Source organism: Thalassophryne amazonica, chromosome 23 (assembly GCF_902500255.1).
Source record: "Thalassophryne amazonica chromosome 23, fThaAma1.1, whole genome shotgun sequence".
NCBI lineage: Eukaryota > Metazoa > Chordata > Actinopteri > Batrachoidiformes > Batrachoididae > Thalassophryne > Thalassophryne amazonica.
The window spans coordinates 14,667,386-14,695,344 of NC_047125.1; the positions used below are offsets into that span (position 1 = coordinate 14,667,386).

The window sequence follows — 27,959 nt, forward strand, 5'->3', positions numbered from 1 at the left end:
TTTTGACTTGCCAATATTGTCCTACAGTTAACCACAAACTACATCAGTACTTTTTTGTTTGTTAGTTTTTAGTCCACAACAACTAATCCTTCATTGGTGAATTTAAAATCTTTATGTCCATCTGCGTCATGACGAATTTATCACTTGTGAAAATCATGGAGTATCACTATTAAAGATTAAAACTCAGTTCATACCACAAATTTTAAGAATGTCTTTGGGTTTATTTTAACAGTGAGACTTTGTTTAGTGTCGTTCCTTGATTCGACATTTTTGGCACCATAAAAAACATTAGTTTATCATCGTTGACATCAGAAAAAAAAATACACACACACACACACGCACACACACATATATATATATATATATATATATATATATATATATATACTTTTTTTTTTTTTTTTAGAAACTGGTACATGCGTCATTTCAAACCTGAAAAACGACACATACTGTTGTGAAAGTGTAGGAACACGGACCCACAACAGGGGGCGTAAAAGAACGGGCAATGGATAAGCCAAACAGTAACAGTTTAATGTTGTAAATTGTGCACAACGGAATACAGACAACAATCAGTTTGGGACTATAGTCAATTACACGTTGGGTGACGTGTGGGCAGGCTTGAGGATAGGAGACGCCTGTCCAGAACCGAGCCGGATCCCACACGGCCCTCACCGCCAACGGATCTGAAGAACACCGGAGCCGCCAAGTCCTGGGTCCCCAGGTGGTCACCGTCTCCAGCTGTCAGACCTGGTACTGCTGGCAGAGAACAGAAACAGCACAGGTGAGTGTGAGTACGCACACTCGGTAATCCCACAGTCTGTGTTCTGTAAGGAGGGAGCACCTCCACCTCCAGTCACACACTCGTGCAGCTCCTGTCTAACCACTTATCTGGTTGGGGTGTGAAGCGAAGCCGTCGCTGATCACACCAAACGCCAATCCCACAGACAAGGCAACACCCACAGGAAAACGGCTGCAAAGAAGTTCAGACTATTAGTCAGTTTAAATTCAGCAGAGAAAATTACCTCCAAGGTTGCTGATTTCTCGGCGGGGAGGTGGAGTTGCAGTCCGGCCTTTATGGTGGTGGTGATGTGGATGAGTGACAGCTGGTGCTGATGACGAGTAACAGCTGTCACTCCTGGTTGCTATGATGCCGTCTCGTGCTTGAAGCCCGCACTTCAAGCAGGGCGCCATCTGGTGGTGGTGGGCCAGCAGTACCTCCTCTTCAGCGGCCCACACAACAGGACCCCCCCTCAACGGGTGCCTCCTGGCGCCCGACCAGGCTTGTCCGGGTGCCGCCGGTAGAAGTCGGCCAGGAGGGCCGGGTCCAGGATGAAGCTCCTCTTCACCCAGGAGCATTCTTCGGGTCCATACCCCTCCCAGTCCACCAAATACTGGAACCCCCGGCCCTTCCGACGGACGTCCAGGAGCCGGCGCACGGTCCAAGCCGGCTCCCCGTCGATGATCCGGGCAGGAGGCGGCGCCGGTCCGGGGGTACAGAGGGGTGAAACGTGGTGAAGCTTGATACGTGACACATGGAAAACCGGATGTATCCGCAGTGAAGCTGGCAGCTTCAGCTTCACTGCGGCTGGACTGAGGATTTTGAGTATGGTGAAAGGTCCAATGTATCTGTCCTTTAACTTCGGGGATTCCACTTGCAGGGGACTGTCTTTCGTGGAAAGCCAAACCTCCTGCCCAGGCTGATACGTAGGGGCCGGGGCACGCCGGCTGTCTGCATGGTTCTTGGCCCTCGTCCGGGCTTTGAGCAGGGCAGAGCGGGTGGTACGCCACACCCGATGGCACCTCCTCAGATGGGCCTGGACCGAGGGCACCCCGACCGCTCCCTCCACTAGCGGGAACAATGGGGGCTGGTACCCCAAACACACCTCAAACGGGGAGAGGCCGGTAGCAGACGATACTTGGCTATTATGAGCCTACTCGATCCAGGCCAGATGGTCACTCCAGGCCACCGGGTGCATGGAGGTCACGCAGCGGAGGGCCTGCTCCAGTTCCTGATTCGTCCGCTCTGCCTGCCCGTTCGTCTGGGGATGGTACCCGGACGAGAGACTTGCGGTGGCCCCCAGTTCCCTGCAGAAGCTCCTCCAGACCTGGGAAGAGAACTGAGGACCACGATCCGAGACAATGTCCGATGGAATCCCATGCAGACGCACGACATGGTGGACCAGGAGGTCTGCAGTCTCCTGGGCCATCGGGAGCTTCGGGAGGGCCACGAAGTGGGCCACCTTGGAGAACCGGTCCACTATCGTGAGGATGGTAGGCATGCCCTGGGATGGCGGGAGGCCCGTGACAAAGTCCAGGCCGATGTGAGACCAGGGGCGATGAGGCACGGGCAGAGGCTGGAGGAGGCCTTGGGCCTTGTGGTGGTCGGCTTTGCCCCTGGCACAGGTGGTGCAGGCCTGGACGTACTCCCGGACGTCGGCTTCCATAGACGCCCACCAGAAGCGCTGCCGGACCACTGCCACGGTCCTTCGCACCCCTGGATGACAGGAGAGCTTGGAACCGTGACAGAAATCTAGGACCGCAGCCCTGGCCTCTGGTGGGACGTACAATTTGTCCTCCGTGTCAGGGCCTCCCGGACGGTCTTCTCCACGTCCCAGGTGAGGGTGGCCATGACAGTGGACTCGGGGATGATGGTTTCCGTCGGGTCTGACAGCTCGGTCCTGACCTCCTCTTCATGCACCCGGGACAGGGTGTCAGATCGTTGGTTTTTCGTCCCGGGGCGGTAGGTGATCCGAAAGTCAAAACGCCCGCAGAACAGTGACCAGTGGGCTTGCCTGTGGTTCAGACGCTTGGCGGTCCGAATGTACTCCAGGTTCCGATGATCCGTGAAAAACGTAAATGGTACCGATGCTCCCTCCAACAGGTGTCTCCACTCCTCAAGAGCCTTCTTCACCGCAAGAATTTCCCTGTTGCCGATGTCATAGTTCCTTTCGGCAGGGGTCAACCTGCGGGAAAAGTAGGCACATGGATGGAGAACCTTGTCGGACTCCCCGCTCTGGGACAGCACGGCTCCTATCCCTGAGTCAGAGGCGTCCACTTCAACTACAAACTGGCGATTGGGATCGGGCTGCACCAGAACTGGTGCAGTCGAGAACCGGCGTTTCAACTCCCTAAACGCGGCTTCGCACCGATCCGACCAGGTGAAGGGGACTTTTGTGGAGGTCAGGGCTGTCAGGGGGCTAACTACCTGACTGTAGCACTTGATGAACCTCCGATAGAAATTTGCAAAACCGAGGAACTGTTGCAGTTTCCTACTGTTTGTTGGTTGGGGCCAATCTCTCACCGCCGCAACCTTGGCCGCATCAGGGGTGACGGAGTTGGAGGAAATTATGAACCCCAGGAAGGACAAAGAAGTGTGGTGGAACTCGCACTTCTCGCCCTTCACAAACAGCCGGTTCTCCAACAACCGCTGTAGGACCTGACGTACATGCTTGACATGGGTCTCAGGATCCGTTGAAAAGATGAGTATATCGTCTAGATATACGAAGACAAACTGATGCAGGAAGTCCCGCAAGACGTCATTAACCAACGCTTGGAACGTCGCGGGCGCATTGGTGAGGCCGAACGGCATGACCAGGTACTCAAAGTGACCTAACGGGGTGTTAAATGCCGTCTTCCACTCGTCTCCCTCCCGGATCCGAACCAGGTGATAAGCATTCCTAAGATCCAATTTTGTGAAAATTTGGGCTCCATGCAAGGGCGTAAACACTGAATCCAACAGAGGTAACGGGTATCGGTTGCGAACCGTGATCTCGTTCAGCCCTCTGTAATCAATGCATGGACGGAGTCCGCCGTCCTTCTTGCCCACAAAAAAGAAACCAGCACCCATCGGGGAGGTGGAGTTCCGGATCAACCCGGCAGCTAACGAGTCCCGGATGTAGGTCTCCATTGATTCGCATTCCGGACGTGAGAGGTTGTACAGCCTGCTGGACGGGTACTCGGCGCCCGGTATCAAATCAATGGCACAATTGTACGGATGGTGTGGGGGCAGCGTGAGTGCCAGATCCTTGCTGAAGACGTCAACAAGGTCATGGTACTCGGCTGGCACCGCCGCCAGATTGGGGGGGACTAAAACCTCCTCCTTAGCTGTCACACCGGGTGGAACCGAGGATCCTAAACACTCCCGGTGGCAGGTTTCGCTCCACTGAACCACAACCCCAGACGGCCAGTCAATCCGGGGATTGTGTTTTAACACCCATGGAAAACCCAAAATCACTCGGGAGGTAGAAGGTGTTACATAAAACACAATCTCCTCCCTGTGATTCTCAGATACAACCAAAGTCACGGGCTGTGTCTGCTGTGTGATTAGTGGAAGAAGGGTGCCATCTAGGGCCCGTACCGACAATGGTGACGGTAAGGCCACTAGAGGGAGCCCAACCTCCTTTGCCCATCTGCTGCAGCAGCGCCCTGAGCATGCGCTTCCACCTGGGCGGTGAGAGCCTCCATCCTTCGATTGAGAACAATGCTCTGCTCGGTAACTAAGTCCAACTGAGCAGTAAAAGCGGTTAAGATGTGCTGCAGCTCACCGAACATGCCTCCTGCTGGCGCCTGTGCACCTCGCTCTTCCATTGGCCATTCGAGCGATGGTTGACGCTCCTCGGGATCCATGACGCTGGCCGAGCAATCCTGTTGTGAAAGTGTAGGAACACGGACCCACAACAGGGGGCGTAAAAGAACGGGCAATGGATAAGCCAAACAGTAACAATTTAATGTTGTAAATTGTGCACAACGGAATACAGACAACAATCAGTTTGGGACTATAGTCAATTACACGTTGGGTGACGTGTGGGCAGGCTTGAGGATAGGAGACGCCCGTCCAGAACCGAGCCGGATCCCACATGGCCCTCACCGCCAACGGATCTGAAGAACACCGGAGCCACCAAGTCCTGGGTCCCCAGGTGGTCACCGTCTCCAGCTGTCAGACCTGGTACTGCTGGCAGAGAACAGAAACAGCACAGGTGAGTGTGAGTATGCACACTCGGTAATCCCACGGTCTGTGTTCTGTAAGGTGGGAGCACCTCCACCTCCAGTCACACACTCGTGCAGCTCCTGTCTAACCACTTATCTGGTTGGGGTGTGAAGCGAAGCCGTCGCTGATCACACCAAACGCCAATCCCACAGATAAGGCAACACCCACAGAAAAACGGCTGCAAAGAAGTTCAGACTATTAGTCAGTTTAAATTCAGCAAAGAAAATTACCTCCAAGGTTGCTGATTTCTCGGCGGGGAGGTGGAGTTGCAGTCCGGCCTTTATGGTGGTGGTGATGTGGATGAGTGACAGCTGGTGCTGATGACGAGTAACAGCTGTCACTCCCGGTTGCTATGACGCCCTCGTGCTTGAAGCCCGCACTTCAAGCAGGGCGCCATCTGGTGGTGGTGGGCCAGCAGTACCTCCTCTTCAGCGGCCCACACAACACATACAGCACCTGCATATCAAGTGAGGAACTGAAAATATCAGCTATTTTTAATATAAATCTTGTTTTCATGTTGAATACAGTCAGTGTACTGCACGCTAGTAGCATGATAAACATGCATACTGTGTATGAGTGAGAAAACCACTGACTGTGTGGTGCCTGCTCCCAGACTACCAATAACCAGCAAAAATCTATTTAAGCATAAAAATTCAAAAAGAAAAAATAATATAGCACCTTCAACTGCACCACAGACTAAAACAGTTAAATGTGGTCTATTAAACATTAGGTCTCTCTCTTCTAAGTCCCTGTTGGTAAATGATATAATAATTGATCAACATATTGATTTATTCTGCCTAACAGAAACCTGGTTACAGCAGGATGAATATGTTAGTTTAAATGAGTCAACACCCCCGAGTCACACTAACTGTCAGAATGCTCGTAGCACGGGCCGGGGCGGAGGATTAGCAGCAATCTTCCATTCCAGCTTATTAATTAATCAAAAACCCAGACAGAGCTTTAATTCATTTGAAAGCTTGTCTCTTAGTCTTGTCCATCCAAATTGGAAGTCCCAAAAACCAGTTTTATTTGTTATTATCTATCGTCCACCTGGTCGTTACTGTGAGTTTCTCTGTGAATTTTCAGACCTTTTGTCTGACTTAGTGCTTAGCTCAGATAAGATAATTATAGTGGGCGATTTTAACATCCACACAGATGCTGGGAATGACAGCCTCAACACTGCATTTAATCTATTATTAGACTCTATTGGCTTTGCTCAAAAAGTAAATGAGTCCACCCACCACTTTAATCATATCTTAGATCTTGTTCTGACTTATGGTATGGAAATAGAAGACTTAACAGTATTCCCTGAAAACTCCCTTCTGTCTGATCATTTCTTAATAACATTTATGTTGGGAAGGTGTCGTAACACGGACCCACAACAGGGGGCGCAAGTGAACGGACAATGGATAAGAAAAGGAGTAACAATTTAATGTTGCGAAAGTACACAACGGAATACAAACAGAAATTACAGGTGCCAATTGTATACAAGAGGACAGTGGGCAGGCTCGAAGATAGGAGACCTCTGATGAACGAGGAGCCGGGGCCCACACCGCTTCCACCACCAACGGCCTGAAGAACACCGGAGCCGCAAAGTCCTGAATCCCCAGGTGGTCTCTGTCCTCCGTTGTCGGCCCTGGTACTGCTGGCAAAGAAGACACAGAAGGAGGTGAGTGCGAGTCCTCACACTCAGCAACCTTTACACTCAAAGTCTCTGGGAGGGAAAACCTCCACCTCCAGATACGTTTCTCTCGTGCAGCTCCTGTTGGTCCCTCTTCTGGATCACCACAGGAATGCGGCTGCACACAGAACAAAGTTTAGACAATCGATAATCACAGCAGAGAAGATTACCTTTGTGGTAGATGATTTCTCGGCGAGGAGGTGGAGTTGTGATCCGCTTCTTGTAAGGAGGTTAATGAGAGACAGCTGGTGAGGTTGACAGGTGACAGCTGTCACTTCCAATAGCTCTGGCGCCCTCTCATGCTTGAAGCCCGCACTCCAAGCAGGGCGCCGACTGGTGGTGGTGGGCCAGCAGTACCTCCTCTTCAGCGGCCCACATAACAATTTACATTTACTCTGATGGACTACCCAGCAGTGGGGAATAAGTTTCATTACACTAGAAGTCTTTCAGAAAGCGCTGTAACTAGGTTTAAGGATATGATTCCTTCTTTATGTTCTCTAATGCCATATACCAACACAGTGCAGAGTAGCTACCTAAACTCTGTAAGGGAGATAGAGTATCTCGTCAATAGTTTTACATCCTCATTGAAGACAACTTTGGATGCTGTAGCTCCTCTGAAAAAGAGAGCTTTAAATCAGAAGTGTCTGACTCCGTGGTATAACTCACAAACTCGTAGCTTAAAGCAGATAACCCGTAAGTTGGAGAGGAATTGGCGTCTCACTAATTTAGAAGATCTTCACTTAGCCTGGAAAAAGAGTCTGTTGCTCTATAAAAAAGCCCTCCGTAAAGCTAGGACATCTTTCTACTCATCACTAATTGAAGAAAATAAGAACTACCCCAGGTTTCTTTTCAGCACTGTAGCCAGGCTGACAAAGAGTCAGAGCTCTATTGAGCTGAGTATTCCATTAACTTTAACTAGTAATGACTTCATGACTTTCTTTGCTAACAAAATTTTAACTATTAGAGAAAAAATTACTCATAACCATCCCAAAGACGTATCGTTATCTTTGGCTGCTTTTAGTGATGCCGGTATTTGGTTAGACTCTTTCTCTCCGATTGTTCTGAGTTATTTTCATTAGTTACTTCATCCAAACCATCAACATGTTTATTAGACCCCATTCCTACCAGGCTGCTCAAGGAAGCCCTACCATTATTTAATGCTTCGATCTTAAATATGATCAATCTATCTTTGTTAGTTGGCTATGTACCACAGGCTTTTAAGGTGGCAGTAATTAAGCCATTACTTAAAAAGCCATCACTTGACCCAGCTATCTTAGCTAATTATAGGCCAATCTCCAACCTTCCTTTTCTCTCAAAAATTCTTGAAAGGGTAGTTGTAAAACAGCTAACTGATCATCTGCAGAGGAATGATCTATTTTAAGAGTTTCAGTCAGGTTTTAGAATTCATCATAGTACAGAAACAGCATTAGTGAAGGTTACAAATGATCTTCTTATGGCCTCGGACAGTGGACTCATCTCTGTGCTTGTTCTGTTAGACCTCAGTGCTGCTTTTGATACTGTTGACCATAAAATTTTATTACAGAGATTAGAGCATGCCATAGGTATTAAAGGCACTGCGCTGCGGTGGTTTGAATCATATTTGTCTAATAGATTACAATTTGTTCATGTAAATGGGGAATCTTCTTCACAGACTAAAGTTAATTATGGAGTTCCACAAGGTTCTGTGCTAGGACCAATTTTATTCACTTTATACATGCTTCCCTTAGGCAGTATTATTAGACGGTATTGCTTAAATTTTCATTGTTACGCAGATGATACCCAGCTTTATCTATCCATGAAGCCAGAGGACACACACCAATTAGCTAAACTGCAGGATTGTCTTACAGACATAAAGACATGGATGACCTCTAATTTCCTGCTTTTAAACTCAGATAAAACTGAAGTTATTGTACTTGGCCCCACAAATCTTAGAAACATGGTGTCTAACCAGATCCTTACTCTGGATGGCATTACCCTGACCTCTAGTAATACTGTGAGAAATCTTGGAGTCATTTTTGATCAGGATATGTCATTCAAAGCGCATATTAAACAAATATGTAGGACTGCTTTTTTGCATTTACGCAATATCTCTAAAATCAGAAAGGTCTTGTCTCAGAGTGATGCTGAAAAACTAATTCATGCATTTATTTCCTCTAGGCTGGACTATTGTAATTCATTATTATCAGGTTGTCCTAAAAGTTCCCTAAAAAGCCTTCAGTTAATTCAAAATGCTGCAGCTAGAGTACTGACGGGGACTAGAAGGAGAGAGCATATCTCACCCATATTGGCCTCTCTTCATTGGCTTCCTGTTAATTCTAGAATAGAATTTAAAATTCTTCTTCTTACTTATAAGGTTTTGAATAATCAGGTCCCATCTTATCTTAGGGACCTCGTAGTACCATATCACCCCAATAGAGCGCTTCGCTCTCAGACTGCAGGCTTACTTGTAGTTCCTAGGGTTTGTAAGAGTAGAATGGGAGGCAGAGCCTTCAGCTTTCAGGCTCCTCTCCTGTGGAACCAGCTCCCAATTCGGATCAGGGAGACAGACACCCTCTCTACTTTTAAGATTAGGCTTAAAACTTTCCTTTTTGCTAAAGCTTATAGTTAGGGCTGGATCAGGTGACCCTGAACCGTCCCTTAGTTATGCTGCTATAGACGTAGACTGCTGGGGGGTTCCCATGATGCACTGTTTCTTTCTCTTTTTGCTCTGTATGCACCACTCTGCATTTAATCATTAGTGATCGATCTCTGCTCCCCTCCACAGCATGTCTTTTTCCTGGTTCTCTCCCTCAGCCCCAACCAGTCCCAGCAGAAGACTGCCCCTCCCTGAGCCTGGTTCTGCTGGAGGTTTCTTCCTGTTAAAAGGGAGTTTTTCCTTCCCACTGTAGCCAAGTGCTTGCTCACAGGGGGTCGTTTTGACCGTTGGGGTTTTACATAATTATTGTATGGCCTTGCCTTACAATATAAAGCGCCTTGGGGCAACTGTTTGTTGTGATTTGGCGCTATATAAAAAAAATTGATTGATTGATTGATTGATTATCTTTGACAACAAATGGCAAATTCTGGGCCCGACTTGGTAAACTTTGGCCATCTTCAGCCAAAGCATACTCACCACCTACCTGATGTGCTGGTTCTTGCATCAGCTGTGCTGCCGTCAATGGAATTTGCACACCAATAAATAAATAAATAAATAAAATATTGATGTGGGCTGATTTTGGCATGTGGGTGGGGATGATAAAACTGTTTGGTTTTTGTTTATTTTTGTTTTTCTTTTAATGGGGCCTTATGCCAAAGCTGTGCTACGTTTTGAGAAACACCATTCTGAACACATTGATATCAAATAAACTTTGAAAATCTGTATAATTCCAAATGTTGCATCAAAGTGTTATCCCAAACTTGAAATAAACCGCCATACCTAGATGATCTAATTCAGGGTTTTCATCTATCCCATAATCCCTTGTGTGCCAGAGAGTCGCTGCAGTCAAAACAACATAGAGAATCCACATGACAATTGTAAATGAATATTATACTACAAAAATGTAATTTTTATGCTTTTCATCACGTTAATAAGAGACTGCATTGAAAACTTGCTAAAACAATTATAACAAATAATCCGTGTCTGCTACGTTTAATTTGCGTGGAATTTAATAAACGCAAACCGAATTTCAGACATATATATAAGTCTGGAACAAAGAGGACAAACAGTGTCGTAAAGAACAATAATCAAGGCGTTAAAGAGCAAACCTCACTTTCTCCCAGAACGAGATGAACAGGAAGCGATTGTAGCTCACAGCAGCTCCCATTGAAAATAACGGAGACACAGCCTGTGATTCTCACGTTTACATAAAACAAACGCAATAACAATGTCTATAAACCCAGATTATATATTTTTAAGAGTTTTAGGCACAATATAAAAATAGTTTTATGTTGCGATGTTAATGGTGTTGTCCATGTGCAGCGGTTAAAGTGTAGCCCGATCAGAGCATCTCAATGCAGTTCTTAATGTTACTGAGATCTCGCACCGCGGAGACCTCTCCAAGGTTTTGTGGGATTTGAAACCTGAAAGGGTGGATGCAGTCAATGCACAGTGTCTTGGGCTGGCATTGCAGTTATTACGTAGCCCGACAACTGGCCCTGAATTGGGCCGGTTGTCGGGCTACGAGCATACAGCATAGCTCATAGCGAGTTAGCTCATAGCTAACTCGGTAGCTATGCTCTTGGTAGCTTGCTAACATGGCTGCTACCCAGTAGTAAAATAACAACTGCATGACAGAAATGTATTTGTACATACTGTTTATCTTAGAACTTGCAAACTTGCACTGAGTGCAAATTACTAGCAAATAAAATAGATGTCTTTATTGTTTATTGTAGGGGGAATGGGGGGGTACAACAAAATTGGGGGTGCTCAAAATTACCACAAATTTCTAAAAAAAAAAAAAAAAAACTGAATCATCACTGGCGCAGCCAATTTCTACAAATATTAACCCTTGGAGCCCGAATGACGCTCACTTGTGTCTTAGTCAACTATTAATGATATTTCTATTCATATAGATTTCATATTTTCAAATCGTGTACTAGACAAATATCTCAGAAGGCTGAGCTTGTTCTGAACATTTTGATATGCAACATAGCCATTACACTAAAAGAAAGTACCTTTAGAAGTGGAATGTCTCACGGTATAGTAAAATTGAGAAAATAAAGTACCATAGGACTCTAAGATAAGGGTCAAAACATGAAAACTCTTGACGAAGATGAATACATTTTGTCAGCCTTGTACCTTCTACACCAGATGCTTTGGTAAAGATGCAAAGTTGCACTGTTTACTGCACAATTCTATCCATTTGCACATTTTACTCATAATGGCCAAAGTCATGTTTTCAGGTTTTTTGAGAAAGCACAAAGAAAAACGCAAGAACTTCAGTGGTTGAGTAGAGTTTCATTTTCCCGAAGCAGTCGCCATTTTGAAAAACTTCTAAAATTGCCTAAGTCACATACTCTTTTGACTTGGGCAAAATGATATGCCCGAAGTCACACTCTTGAGGTCGGCCATTATACAGCTTGGGTGGAATTGCATGATCTTCTCAACTGATGGTTTAAGCTATTTTACCACAGGTGGCCAGCATCATAAGGAGATGATTTAAGCAAAAAAAAAAAAAAAAAAAAAATCACTTTTATGAAAAAATGACTTAGGCCATTATTTTTAGGAAGGTGACAATATGGAGTTTTTAGGCATAGTTCCTAAACATCTATCATTGTGTAGTTGATAGTAGCCATCGTGTTAGCTAGATGATCTATATATGACAAATATTTACAATTAAAATATGTGAATTTGTAGTTTATATTTTTACAGTTTATTAGCAACACCACCAGAGGTGTACATTATTGTATTTATGTTGAACACTATGTAACTATATTTGTGTGTGAGCAAAATATTTTTAGCATACAAAATGTGATTTGGGATAAACTACAGGTACGTTAAGCCTATGGGAGGGAAGAATAGTTTGTTGGTTAAGATTGATAGGCAATCAAGGTCTGTTTTTGCAGACTTATGTCAGTAGTATATTGGAAAATGTATAATTTAATAGAAATTAATTTGGATATTTAATGTATCTCTTAGCACTTTTGTTGTAGTATTTTTGGCAAGGATTTTATCTTGCAATTGATCCCAAAGTTGAATTAAGAAAGGAATTGCCGTGAAGTGTGTGTTTTGTATTTCTGGCCATGTGGAGGTGCTATTGAGCAGCTTTTTGTGCACTGTACACACACACACACACACACACACACACACACACACACACTATATATATATATATATATATATATATATATATATATATATATATATATATATATATATATATATATATATATATATATATATATATATATATATATATAGACACTCACAAATGCATTTCCAGTGGGGATTCACAGGCTCTAGATTGGGTAGTGTTTATAAAATAGGTAGCTGACATTTTTCTAGGGTAGTAATAAATTATGCAAAGTTTCTAAAATGATTTTTAACTGAAAGTGCAGGAAATTGAAATGAGAAATTTTTGTGAATAATTGTATTTATTTCACAAATGCAGGTGATGTCATGTATTACAACTGGCAAGGTTGAGCTATTTCCTTTGTTCAGACACACACCCACACAGGTGACTTGGCTTTTAATATATAGATGATGATGATTTACTGCGCCCTGCTGGAAAGGCGTGTGAGTCCAGAATTTAATTATCAACGTCCATTGTTCACTTTTGTTGCCTATTTTCTCCTAAAATATTTGTTCAATCAACTTTCCGTTTTCACAGTGTTCATCCTTGACCCAAAATACATGATCGTACCAAACGGCAAATATCAGCTCTCCCCAGTTTCTCCATTATCAAATCACATATGCGCACACGGAGGCCACTTGGCTTTTAATATATACATATGTGTGTATACATGTGTGTATATGTGTGTACTGGAGATGGTGATAAAACCAATTATTATATGGCTATGATGGTACGGGCACTCTGATTGGCTGATTTCTGGTCTGATATTTTCCCATATCAGACTGTTAGTAGATTTGTGACTTTGTTTACAATTTTCACAGCGCAAAATAAAACAAAACATGAACAAATAAATTATGAGCGATGAGGACCATTCTCCCACTGAATTTTATTCCACTGATGAGTTTGAATTGGAGGAATTAACCGCAAACAAGCTCGACGTGGACATGGAAAAGAAAACACAAATTATTAACCTCGCTTGCTCAGTCTGTACGGGAAAATATCAGACCCCTGTCTTTTTTGTAAAGACCTCGCGCTCGGTTAATAATCCTTTAGTCATGTCCTATAAATATTCCTAAATTCTTACTTATCCTCCGGGTGATTTATTAGTGTGTCAGAACCCAAATGTTAGTTGTTGATTGTGACTTGTGTTATCCAGAAATAATCACTTGTTTACCATTCTCCCGCTAAGGGTGTGGTATTCCCCATTTTGGATTTGGTGTGTTGCCAGGTCTGTTCTCTGTCACCATGCCTTACCAAATTGGTGCCATGGGTGCAGTGGGAATTTTACAGCCATGGGTGTGGCTGCAGAATGAGAAGACTGCCTTCCTCTTAGAATTGTGTCGTGTGTGGTCATTTCATGGACACGTGTGGCAGTGCAGCATGTCCAGCAAATCATTAACATCTCAACTTCAGGTGTCATGTTTTCCGAATGTCTCCTTTAATGTTTTCTAGCTGTAAAAAGAAAAAAAAAGTTGATATCCCTGCAGGAGGCCCACAGCTGCTGTCGCACCCTGCCAGCACTCATCGTAACATGTCACGGTGCAGTCAGTCCCACGAGGAGCCCACGTCAACAAGGGGCTAATTATTTCAGTCATAGTGTGCAGCAGGGGCCATGTCTAGGCTCCTTGCTGTTCTCACTTTTATTTTAGGGGAGTTGCTAAAGTGCCACTGTAATATAACAAGGAAGACAGATCCTGGACACAGTTGCATGACTGTGCAGAGTGACAAGGGCTTTGCAGGGGGTGCAGAAGCAAAAGCAGGAATTTAAGTGGAGACCGAATTCCATATTTGGAAGCAGCTATTTATATACCTCTTGCCTGTTCTTAAATTGAATGATCTCACGTGCTTCGTAGAGGTATTGACTTCTTTCTTTGCTCATCTAGAGTCAGTATGTGACAATATCTGCAATATGCACCATTTTCTGAAGTGTCAGCGTATTAATAGAAATTAATTAGCAGAAATTCACCATGAAATGTGAATATTTTTCAAGTGGTGAGCATTTCAAGTGGAGACCAGTCAGTCAAAAGAGGCCACCGGTTGTTTTGGGAGGATAAAATGTTCGTGACAGCTGACCTTTTGCATCCAGGTCCACTTTCTCTTCCCACAGTGAAACGTGACATATCGGTCACAGAAATTATTAAAATCCATCAGAACAGTGAGCAAAAAAATAAAAAATAAATAAAAAACACTTAATATCAGGTGTAGTTTTTCAGATCACGATATGCACGATAACAGGAAAAAGAGCATGCACACCACATTTTTATTCATTGTACCAAAATTGCGCAAGAGACACACTGTTACATCCGTACTCAGAGTTTTATTTAAAGCAGGAAGTTCACTGAATAAATTAAAAAACAAAAAATGTGTGGGTTCATTATTTTTAAAGGAAGAAGGAAAGACTGGGTTTAAAATTACCTTTGTATTAACTCACCTGGTTTATGATTTTATGATCACTCAGCAGCATTCAAAGACACTGCAATCCATTTATGTAGACCTGTATCAACATTTGGCTATTAACCCTTGGAGCATGGGTGTAACTAGGGGTGGAATTTGGGTTGAAAAAAAAACAATTAAACCCAACAAAAACAAACAAAAAAAAGATTCACTATTATAAAAATCTCAAGATGCTAATTTAGCCATTTGGTTGAGAAAATTACTATTTTGAAGTTCTTGAATTGCTAATGAAGCTGCTACCTCATAAAATATCTGGTTTTGAAACAGCAAGGAAGTTACTTCACAATATGACTGTGTTTCAAAGACGCTCAAAAGATAATGGTCTTGTAGACCGTGGGGATTTTTGATTCAGGAAATGTTTACCTGTTTTGATCAAAACAAATAAAACCCAAATTAAACAATAGGTTCTGAAAATAAATTGTTATATTAAAGCTCTCAAAATGCTAAATGAAAGAGTTGCTTGAGAAAATAGCTAAATTTTTTGAAAGACTCGTAAATGCTTCAAAAAGTATTTTGAAACTATTTCAAATATGTTGATATCTAGTGGACAGTTGGGGTTCATTGGTTTGAAAATGGATTTGCCATTTTGAAACACTAAAAAAATTGCTTCACAAAGGCAGATCAGTTATGAAAACACAAAATGAGATAGTTGTTGCAGAAAATAATGGATTCATGTAACTCATTTGAAATGTTGAATGAGCCAAATTCTTGTGTTCTTATTGTAAAATTACCCAAAAGGTCATCATGGCAAGATCTCCTGCACAATAAGGACCCCACCCCACCCCCACCCCGCCTGTCCCACCGAAAACAAATCCTGGCTACGCCCCTGCCTAGGAGACATAATTAGAAGAAAGCCTCTCCTGTGACTGCTGAGCCAGGAAAGCCTTCACAAAATATTAAATGACAGACCTGTGGGCCTATTTATGGGTCAGATATTCAGTACTGTGACACGACCGCAGGACAACAGGCCATAGAAAAATGTTGGGTTGATGATACTGGTTTGCAGTCAAGCTATTGATTTTACAGATTTCTTTCTTGTGATTTGTCAGATTTAACACAGCGGCTCATGTTGACCCTCAGCATGATCTCAAGGATAAACCCGTGTCCCCACACTCTTATGATCTATACAACAGTAGTAATACTGTACATTTTTATCAAGCTCCTTCAGTTTATTTTGTTAAAGGAAAAATACCAACTGTAGCTAGCAGCTATGAAGCTAAATTAAGCCCGAACCTTTACACCAAGTTTGCTTATTTATAAGATCAGAAGCAATGAAATGGCTGAATGACCTATCTTCAGCTCCCAGAATGGATGGGCGTGTCCCACAGAGCAAATGTGGACTTCTGCGACTTATGTAACATGGGTTGAAAACTGTGTTTCAATCACAAATCTTGCCTTTTACAGGCGAGTTTCAACATCCGTAGGCATAGAATTATGGGACACTGAGGAAATTTAACAGGAAACCCCAATTATATTTAATGAAACAAAGCAGATTAAAAACTATTGACCACAGTATGACCCCTTTAAAGGGATGTTTATACAACACACCAGTTAAATAAGCAAAAACGTTTTGTCCATCAAGCCGCAAATGGTTTTAACATAGGAAAAACAAAGTTAAATAAAGAATCAGGCCTCTCATGTCCAATTAAAGCGGGTCAATCTGACCGTAAATTGCAAATTAGTGATCTTTGGGGAAGATCAAAAGGAACCGAGCACACGGGAGGAAGGCTGCATATCAGTAAAAGTCAAAGGAATGGAACGGTCTGGCTCTCAGCCCAATAAGAGCCACTTATCTGACATCAATCAAAGGGTGAAGTGTGTGACTGTCCAACAGTACTCCCGTCAAGCTCCTTTGCATTAACACGACGAGACCTCCCCCATTCCAAAGCATCGCTACTTTTGTTGCTGGTGTTTTTCTGGAAGTCGGTACCTGGAGCACAAGGATGAGCAGGAATCCAACAAAAGAACAGAGGGAAGATACAAGATCGCTGAGTTCTTTTGCTACCAATGGAGACAACTGCAAAAACCACAGGAAGGCTTCCCTCTGGCCAATACATCGACATTGTGTCACAATAGATCACACTTTTAGTGATCAAACTGGGCTTTTAGCTATTGGGTCATCTGATTTGTCTCTCAATGCTCAGCTGATTCTGGAAAAATTTCACACACAACAAAAATAATGAGAAAAACATCTCCAAAAGCAATGCAAAAGTGTTTTTAAATGTCACCTTTCTATTTTATGATTTAAAAACAAGCAAACAGCAACAAGAAAAACAACACTATAAAAATATGATTATGAAATTCGATCATTTTTTAAAAACCTGCTTATCCTAGATGAGGCTGACGCAGCCGATCTGCTCTGTGTCAGCCTGATCCCGTCAGATCTCAGAAGCTAAGTAGTGCGGGACCTCGTTAGTACTTGGATGGGAGACCTCTTTGGAACACCAGCGGCTGTGTGTGTTTCTTCAGGTAACACTGAAGTTGCGTCAGGAAGGGCATCCGGCGTAAAACCTGTGCCAAATATCAATGCGGATCTGGTTGTATCCGCTGTGGCGACCCTGAACACAAAAAACGGGAGCAGCCGGACCATCCTAGATGAGGTTAACGAAGCGTTGGATCCCATGGGGTGTACCCTGGACGGGCTGCTTATTTATCGCACGGTATGATATTTCACACTTCATATAGGTCCTACTACCTGTCCCTGGTCTCCGCAAAATAATAAAATCCATAAATTGAGTAAAATCCAACACCAAATGAAAGATGTTGATGCATACCCTACTCTACACACCATAATATAAATGTGCAAGTAAATATATGCGTCTGTAATGGTGTTTTTGACAATGTATGACTTCATCATGTAATCATGCCAATCACAAATATTTTGCCAATCAATATATGCTTCAGATCATCCATCTCGTCTCCTCACCTCTCAAGATATAAACAAAGGTATTTTCTTTGTTTTCCTTGACTGTCATACCAAGTTTGAAAGAAATCTGTAGTCATTTTTGAGTTATCTTGTCCAAACACACACATTCACGCCAGTGAAAACAATACCCTGCTATGCCGATGAGCAGGCTCGTTGGCACTGAAACCATACAATGTGTGACAGAAGTGTATATGGTGGATCCCAATAGATTTTAAGTAAAGCGTTGCAACCAGGAAGTTCTAAAATCTTCATAAGCCATTGTTGAAGTACATTGACTAAGAACTTTCACTACATTGTTTGGATTTATGCAGCCTGAGAATTTCTTGAATTTCCTCAGACCTCTTGTGCTAAACAGCTAAAATGGTGCAGGGCACCTTAGGCCAGAAAAGAGATTTTTGCTCTGGTCCAACGCATTGTCTACTCTATAGAGTAACAACTGCATTGACTGTTATTAGCCATGAGACAGGGACTTTACTTTGAAAAAGGAAGTAGTGTTGTTTGAGTCTGGTCTGCTTGAGGTTTCTTCCTCAATATCATCAGGAGTTTTTCCTTCCCACTGTCACCTGTGTGCTTCTTCTAGGGGTGTGAAGCGCCTTGAGGCAGCTTTGTTGTGATTTGGTGCTATATAAGTGTAATAAATTGGAATTGAACTGTTTACATGGTTTATGCCCAGTTGCCCTACTCCCATTTTGCCTACTCAGAAATTCCTATTTCATAGCAACTTATATTCCCAGTTGGCCTACTCCCAATTGGTCTATTCCAGTTTTGTCTACCTACTATATTTCACTTATTCCCATGATGTCTATTCCTAATTTATAGACCCAGATTTATGTCACTTATGACAATCTTCCTGTGTTTATAAGAAATTTCTTATGTGATAATATTATAAATAATTTATAGATTTCTTGAATCCTAACCTTTGACCCTAACCCGACAATCTTTGACAGTTATCCCACCCACGCGATCTGGTCTCTTTACTGCGCCGGTTATTGCAACCTTAAACAACACAAAATACCGGGATATTTGCTCACTTTACATTGACTTCGGTTGACTCTGATGCGAGCCCATTGTGAAAAGACCCATCCAATATGGCGGCAACGCTAGATTATGTTGCGGTAGTCAGGAGGATATTACTTGAGTTGTCTTTTATATTTATTTAACATGGGAATGGGCATAATATATGTAGTATGAAATGGGAAACCTATTCAGTGTGAAAGCAGACTAAATGGGAGACCAAATGGAAAGTAGGCAAAATGGGAGGAAACCAAATGGGATGTTGCTGTTTACACATTGAATACCTTTCCGATATTAATGAATGATGTTTTTCTGTCTTATTGTTGTGCTTGTATTTTCTTTTTTTCTCCCTCCTCATATCACAAAGGGCCAGATTTTTGCTTGCGTTGTCTCACTGTCAACCAGTTTACCCTACTTTTACCAACGATGTCTTCACAGAGGCTGGATTGTGTCAAAGCTTGCCGACATTTACCCAGGACATTGTGTCCAGATGTCTCCGGTGGCTGCTCCGCCGACAAACCCCCCTCTGTGTGTTTTCGTGTAGGGGGAGCTGGGGCGTGCATCAGACCACACAGTCCAGCCATGAGACCTGTCAAACACAGCTGGGACATCTCCCCTCTTCCTCCCCACCACTCCTCCACTCCTCTTCCATGCTCCCCAGACTCCAGCGGGAAGCTTTGATACAGGAGTGTCGAGAAGCAAGGGGAACATTTCCATTTTTATCTGCTTCGAAGACTTTTCCCTGTTCTGAACTGCTTCTCATCAGCATAAAAGAATCCACCGTGTCCCTCCCTCATTGTGTATGCTTCAGAAGCAGTGTAATTGATATAGACACAATCGGGGAGGGGAATAGAGCAGAAATCTGGAAGACCGATCTACCATGACTGCTTTTCCTTCGTTTGTTGCTTTTGAGGTGCAGGTTCAGCAAAAACGACTCACTCAGTTTGTGCAAGTCGCTGTCTTAAGAGGCAAGCTTTTGTCCTGTGCAATAAATGTCACGCAGCATACAGTCAAAGTCTCCGGTGCGGCGCTACTGTCAGCTCTTGAACTTTTCATCACAAAATACAAAGTGAAGCAGAAGCTCAAAATAAATGTTTGAAATGACTGCCTTGTCACCTGATAGCTTCCTTTAAATCTGCTTTGCACACTGCAAAAATAGGTGTGCCAGCAAAAACATCTCCGTTTGCACACCTTCATTGTTGTTGACACTATTTCGAGATCTTTGGCGTCTCGATGGCCATAAATCGACCACTCTTGGGTGATCTCACAGTGAATTTCCGCAGCCGTTCATATTCTAATCTTGTGTAAGATAGAGGTGTTGATCTTTAGACCCTCTTTATGTATACTATTTGCCCAAAAATTGTAAAAACACCTGGGGCCTTGAAATGATAAACTAAGAGACACTGGGAATTTATGAAGCTATAGTCGGGTTGTCTGTGTCCACTTTGCTCGTTGTGTCTTTACAGGTGATAAATTATGCTGACTGCTATATTTCATAGTGTTGAGACAGTGACAGCGGGGGTAACGACCCAAAGTGCGTGCCTTACTTGTGATGTCAGATTTCTGAAACTGATGGTATGCAAAAGGTTAATCGGTCAACAGAGAAAAAATGTCTTGCAGGAAACTGTAGATAAGTCAGTTAGCCTGCAGTAGAATGAACAATAACTTTGAAAATGGTCACTTTTTCTCTTAAAAAAGGACAAAATGGTGCCTGTCCTCTTAGCTAGATATCATGCATCATTTTATGTTATAAATCTCTGCCCTATCAACGTATAACATCTTGTCAAAACAGATTAATATACAGAAAGTTGCAAGACCATCTTGTACAGTACACACTGTCTTCATATAATAGTTAATGTATTATTGGTTAGAGGCCAAACAAAGCCGAGCCAAAATGGCAGCTGTACTATTAGCTAGCCATGATATATCATCTAATATTAAGATATTTTGCCTTACTAAAGTATAAACTCTTCTAAAAACAGATTAATGTACATGAAGTTGTAAAAAAAAAAAAAAAAAAAGTGCCATACAAACACACTGTTTACTGGTTTTCTGTATTACTGGTTAGAGGCCACCCAAAGCTGAGCCAAATTGGCAGCTATACTATTCGCTAGCCATGATATGTCATCTAATTTTCAGACATTTCTGCCTTACTAAAGTATAAACTCTTCTAAAAACAAAATGTACAGGAAGTTCTAAGATAATACCGTACCAGACAAACACATTGTTTTCATGTAATGCATTATTAGTTAGAGGTCACACAAACCTGAGCCAAAATGGCATCTGTCCTATTAGCAATCCAAGTCATTTTTATTTTCAGAGGTATCTGCGATATCAAAGTATAAACACTTCTAAAGACAGATTAATATATTATACAGGAAGTTGCCAGACAATACTGTACCATAAATATACTGCCTTCATGTAATAGTTAATATATTATTGCCCAGAAGCCCCACAAGGCCGAGCCAAAATGGTAGCTATTATTTAGTTGTGATATGTGACCAAATGTAACCTACCAAAGTATAAACTCCTGTATAAACAGATTATTACAATATGTTACCATGCAAACACAGTGTATTCATGTAATTGTTAATGTATTATTGGTTAGAGGCCACACAACGCTGAGCCAAAATGGCAGCTAGCCTATTATCTAGCCATGAAATGTCATTTATATGGTATCTGTAATACCAAAGTATAAACATTTTTAAAAATCGATATAATATACAGGAAGATGGAAGAAAATACGTTACCAAAAATACACTGTATTCATAAAATTGTTGATGTATTGTTTGGTGAGAGGCCACACAAAGCTGAGCCAAAATGGCAGCTATCATCTAGCCATGATATGTCACCAAAGTTACCCAACCAAAATAAAGACTCTTATAAAACAGAAAAGTATAATATATGAGAAGTTGTAATAAACAGAGGATAGCTTCAGGTAATTCTTCATTTATTATTGGTTAAAGACTATACTAGGTTAAGCGAAAACTGCAGCACCAATCATATTAGCTAGTCATGATGCCATCTAATTTTATAAAATTCTTCCCTACCACAGTATAAGCTGTTCTAAAACAAGTTTGATATAATTTCCAAGAAGGTGTGCGATAATACTGGGTGCTGAAAATACACTCCCTTTCCGTAGTTAATTTATTAATAGCTAGATGCCATGTTATCCTGAGCCAGAAAGTCTGGTACTAGATTTGCAAGCAATGCTATTTTTTCTTTTAATAATTTTGCTCTACCACAGTATAAGCTGTTCAAAAACAGATCAATATATTTGCAGCCGACATGCCATCCCCACTTTTGTGTTAAAAATGTAACCTAGGTTCATACAAATGTGCATGCACATATTGTCGACACCATCTGTTGTGCTCATTTTCTATCACAGATCACCACCGATACTGGCAAAATATTCTGACACTGTTATCTGATTATTCACATGCTATATTGAGTGAGATGTTGGGGGCTCGAACTTCAAAAGTGTTTCCAATGTACTCTTTGAAGTTGGGAGTCGAGAAGAGTTTGAATTCCGAGGTGTCTGGAACGCAACAGTAAGAGCGCTGCATTGGTAGCAGTGCAACAGTGCTGCATTCAAAGTTCGACCAAAAAAAAAAAAAAAACCCATCACATTCATCTGAGTTGTAATCACACACACAAAAAATTACAACAACAAACTCTACAGCGAGTTTAATTTTAATAATCCACCACAGCTTTGTTGTACAACGCTATCAGAATATTTTTGGGAGGCTACAGCGACTAAACTAAAAGGTGATTAGTGATTGATAGATTTTCCACGGCTGCTCTTGATAAAACTTGATCGCAGCCCGGTGGTACGTTTCTCCTCCCCACACGCCTCCTTCCCTCCCACCTTCCCTTCCTTCCTTCCTTCCTCCCTCGCCAGGAGATGGGGAAAGAAGTTTCCCTGCGGCGCAGTCCAGTGAACGTTTACAGTATTTCATTTGAGGAACAGCAACAAGATCCTGCGGAGAAGCTTTTTTTATTATTCTTTTTTTTACGGCAACGCTGAGGAATATCTGAGCGCGCTGTCACGTCCCGCTTTTGACTTTTTCTCGATTCCTAAATCTTTCTTCATGTCGCCAAACTAGTGAAGCTTCGGGTCAGTGGGACAGCGGCCGCTCGCCGACTGTGTCTGTGGGTGTACTGGCTGTTTTTGTGTCCCGAAAAAGAGACTAAACAAACCCCCCAAACCGTCCGAGACCAGAGTGATAAGACCGACTCAGAATGAATAACAACAAAATCGAGAAAGAAAACGACCAGAGTGAATTTAGCAACCACGAAGAGGAGGTACGTGTTTGTCTCCGTGTTTTTTAAACGGTTTTTTAAAAAACAAAATCGTGTCTTGTAGAAGTTTAAAGTAAAATTACATGATTTCACTTGCACTTATAATACATGTTTTGTGGTTTCCTCAAGGCAGAAATTCATCCTTTCACTTATACACCTGCCATCTAGTATTTTATGCAGGGGCGGTTCTAGAATTAATTTAATTTTTGTCATGGTGGGCGTGTAGTGCACAATAATATTTTGCTTGTGAATTAAAATCTTGAAAAACGAATAAATTTAAAACTAAAAAGCTGATTACTTCAGTGACTATTTTGAAATGTAAAAATGAAAGGTATCAGACTGCAGTACTGCTCTGTGGAATATTTTGATGTTCGTTATTATATTGCCACCCATCCCATTTGATTACAATTGATTCACTGATTCCTATCTGCTTTGCCTCGTCTCTGTTGCCCTAATGGTTTCCAAGATATCCTCGATAATGTGTCTTTTGAATGGTGTTTTTGGCGTCCTTGATGTCTGACTGATTTGCTTAAAAAGTTAATCGTTTGGGAAAAACTTACCCAAGGAGTTTGAAAATCTGACTACGGGTTTCAGAGCAGTCACATGCGAGAGAATACAATAACTCATGCTGCCATGCGCATAGAGTAATGAGTACTTTCTTTTTAAATTTATCATGTCGCAGACTCATTGGTTTATGAATGTTTTCAATGTTTTTCTGAGTTCTTTAAAGAAATTCATTCATAGAAGTAAGCTTCGTTATTTTTGCTTTAGGGCGACTATCGCTCCATTGGTGGAGCTGTCACAAGCCGATGGGTTTGATCCCTAATATGAGTGTGGAAGTGGCCTTGAGCAAGATAATGAACTGCAAAAAAAGTTAGCTTGACCTCTAACATGACTCTATTTAAAGAAAATAAACCAACAAAAAAGTTTTTTTGCCCCTCCATTTTAACATTTTGATACTAGACAAGAATATATGCACCAATAAATAAAAATATTGTCAAAAACTGCCATCCAATCAAAATATTAGTTCTCAGCCAAAATATAAATGAAGTGCTTACAGTTACAGCAGCCTTAACTCTAAATCTTGGGGCTATTCTTATGGCAGCCGCTGTAATTGATGTTCTGTGCCTCAGTGTGGGTTGCTAGCTCCTTGTTAGTATAGTGGTTCGATTCTCAGATGGAAGACTTTTGTTTTTCTTTTTTAACTCCCTTCATGTCAAACAACATTTGTTCTTTGAGTTGTTATTTGTGTTCATGTATCTCTGTAAGATTTGGGTTATTTGGGCTATTAAGGTTACGGTACGGATGTCACGTCATCACCGTCATGATAACCTACTAACACATAGTTACGGTTACCGTAATGACCAAATATAAAATGGGTTCCCTAAAAAATAAATAAATAAATAAAAAATACAACCAATAATAAGCGTTCAAGCAATGTTGCATTTTTTTTTTCTCGTTGTGATCTACTTTTTATTGTTGGCTATGTCATGGAAGATATGAATAAATTTGAATTGTTGGGTTTTTTTTTTTTTGGCCCACCCACTTTCTTTTTTGAAATTGGAGCTTTTATGGTGGTGGTGATAGGGGGTGGGGCTCACAGTGTGATCTGGTTAAGAATTGATGTGACAGAAAGGCCACTTGGTAACAGGAAATACAGTGAGATCCAGTCCTCTTTTAGAAAGGGTACACAACCTGGTTTCATTTTTTGTTTTTTAAATGGTAAGACCTATTTTCCAACGTTTATTGTGTACCATTCAAAGAAAATTTGCGTATATATTTATATACACACACCCAGATAACACTGGCAAGCAGTACTAAAGGAAATACTCTGTATTTCCTCTGAAGAGGAACAATTGAAATTCAAACAACTGCTGCTGCAACATGTAGGCAATAACTTTTCCTCATTCCACTTCATTCACCCAAGCATAACCTCTCTACACACATGGGCTCATTATCTTTTAACATCTCAGATTTATGTTTGTCCAATGAGTGTTCTATTTTATTTTATTTTTTTTTAATTTTGGTTTAAAAATGGTACAAATTTTCTGTTTAGCTATCAGAGGAATATTCCGTCTTTTCCTGCTTCACCTTTGTAAACACAAGTTGCACAATCTGAACCCGACTTGATCGTACCTCCTTTTTGGTGAATGCTTTTTAGCGTGATCACTTTGCACGCGGTGATTTTCTTTGGCATGGGCCTATCTGTGTTTGGTAGACAGGCTTGTTATTTCAGAGCTGCCAAGTGATACCAGAATGTTATATCGGATTATATCGGGTGTTTTTCTTGGACCACTCTTACTATGGCTCGGTGAACTGTTAGTCACTTTGTAACTGAATAGCCAAACATGCCTATTTGGTCCAGTGTTGATGTTTGCGTGGATGTACAGCGTGTGACGTAAAGAGAAGGGAAGAAATTCTTGGAATCTTGATGGAGAGTTTGCAGTAACACGATCAGAGAGCTCCCAAATGTACCGGCACGACTCCCAACATCTTCGCTCCAACTGTCATCCGTGATGACAAAATGTCATAAACAATCAGTTCAGTTACGAGCTCATGTATTACTCATTGCAGCATCTGGTGCCTTTATTTGATAAGTTAATCTCTAAATGAAGTTTGAAAGGCTTTGATTGGAGGATTGCTTGATCTAAAAGGTGGATGAAACGAGAGTAATGGACACAGGAAACTAATGGCTGTGAAAATGTTTGGAAGCCATCCAGGCCATGAGGCTTAAATTTACTCTGAATCAATGCAAGGTTTGACAACACCACTTTTTCTTGTGTGTAATGACGTGTGTTGCAGTTGGTTGGGGAGAGGCGAATTTTTGCTGGAGGGCACACATAGACTTGATCTGCAAAGGTCTAAATGTGTGCTCAAACCCCTGTGTGACTGTAATCACGTTAGCCATTTAGCACTTGGCTGAGCAAAAGTTGCAACCTTGCCAATGCCAACAAATAAACAAATTCTAAATTGTCAGTGGATGGCCTGTTATTTTTTTCATGAAATTTGGCTTTATTTAAAACTATAGGGCCTTTCAAATTTCACAAAACTGAGAAAATTTAGTTTCTCCTAAAATTGGTGCATTATAATGTAGGTTGGTTTTTGTAACATATTGCAAAATTACAGCTAATTTTAATGAAGAGGGCATTTATTTGGGAGGAAATTCGATAAAGAATATTGTCTTTTCCTTCATTGCCATCATGCAGACAAACTACAGCACCAAGCGCGTTGCACATGCGTGAGGTTTTGAGATTACCTGTGATCTAGCTTATGTTGGCATCCATAAGATTTCTTGTAAATCCCTTCTAAATCTGCCAAATGTGTGGTAATAGCATCTGATCCCTTGAATTTCTCCCCATCAGGGGTTGAAATCCTAAATTGTTTCAAGACGGCATGAATTTTGGTCATATTGGCAATGAATCTCTTATCTAAAGTAAGGAATAAAATGATAGTGGTGCCAAGGAAGATTCTTTTTATTAGTTAATTCTTTAAAAAAAAAACAGCGGCAATATATCTTTAAGTATGAACTGTTTCTGTTATGGATACAGTGTATGTTATTAAGCAGTGTTTTAGGTGAACACTGGATGCTATGTGTAATTAAGTTTTTATTTAGGCAACAACCTTAGCTTGCCTAGTCTTGACAATGGCTTGCAAAGCCAGATAGCTTGGTTAGTTAGCATGTGGCAGGCATGAATTTCCTGAGCTTGTTCCTAAATTAGTAGTACAGTCAGCGAATGAGTTCATCAGATAATGTTGGGTGGCTACCTATCTAGACATTTTGCTATAGCTGCAAATAATTACATTAACTAGTCTGTAAATTTTCAGAGACTAATCCAAAGGCAGGTAAATTTCAAAATTCTTTTGGGCTTTGGTTTAAAAAAAAAAAATCCCACTGTTATGGATTTTTTTGGGGGGAGCCGATACTGATATCATGGTGGTGGTTTCTGATACAGTTATATCTGATGTATCCTGTACGTAAAAATGGCAACTATTCCTAACATTTTATTATCCAACCATTATGACAAAGAAATGTCATTTTATAGTTCTAAATATCAACTTTTTATAAATTACTGTAAAAATAACACCCAGCCATCCAATGAATATCATGCTGCTGTCACAATGTCCCATGACCCAGCGTTGGCCTAAAATAAGACTTCTTGTCTATTTTGGACCTTCCTAGTTGGTGGCATAGCATCCAATCTAGTGCAGCAGATAAGTGAAACAGTCATGCAAATGGTGATAAAAGCATCAAATTCAGCAGAAATACTCCTTAGACACTCCTCGTTTGAAAAAACCGATTGGCCACTTGACTTTTCAATCGGTGGTCAGGTAGGGGTCAATTGAGGAATTACACAGAGGTCAAAATTATAAGATGCTCCAATCATATTGAAAAATATACCACATTATTTGCCTGGTCATAAAGATTCCAAAAAGGTATAGTTTGGACTATCTGTGACTGAATTCCATGGAGTTATGGGATAAAAACAGCAAGAATTGTGACAAAGGTCAGTCATTTTGTACAGGGGTCAAAAGTGATGCAAATGATTGATTGAGTTAATAGGATTAATAAATGGAATAGTGTTGACAGTGTTGAATGCTTGGTCTCCAAAGTAAAGGTCAAACAAGGTCTACATCTATTGGATTCTATGACATGTGACATATGTTACCCCGTAATGTGATAAGTAAGGATGATACATGGTCCAAACGATTCCTTTTTTAGAACCGTGTTAACTCAACTAGTAATTTGCATCACGTTTTACCAAAATTGGAGCAACTTTAACTTTTGACCCCTGTACAAAATGAAACTGACCTTTGTCACCATTC

At 41.7% G+C, this 27,959-nt stretch overlaps 1 protein-coding gene across 8 annotated transcripts in view; it reads left to right on the plus strand.

Moving 5' to 3' along the window:
• The first annotated feature begins 22,632 nt into the window (after window positions 1-22,632).
• LOC117504570 (RNA-binding protein with multiple splicing-like) overlaps window positions 22,633-27,959 on the plus strand; it is a 64,863-nt gene continuing 59,536 nt past the window's right edge. For 2 of the 8 annotated variants that reach the window (XR_004558831.1, XM_034164037.1), the window contains exon 1: window positions 22,635-23,138. Coding sequence is in view for 4 of the 8 variants with exons in the window: in XM_034164037.1 (XP_034019928.1) it covers window positions 23,076-23,138 (63 nt within the window). In the remaining 4 variants the exon portion in view is untranslated. Of the gene's footprint in view, window positions 23,139-27,959 lie in introns of all 8 variants that reach the window. The other 6 variants (XR_004558829.1, XM_034164036.1, XR_004558828.1 and 3 more) reach the window with 4 other exon arrangements.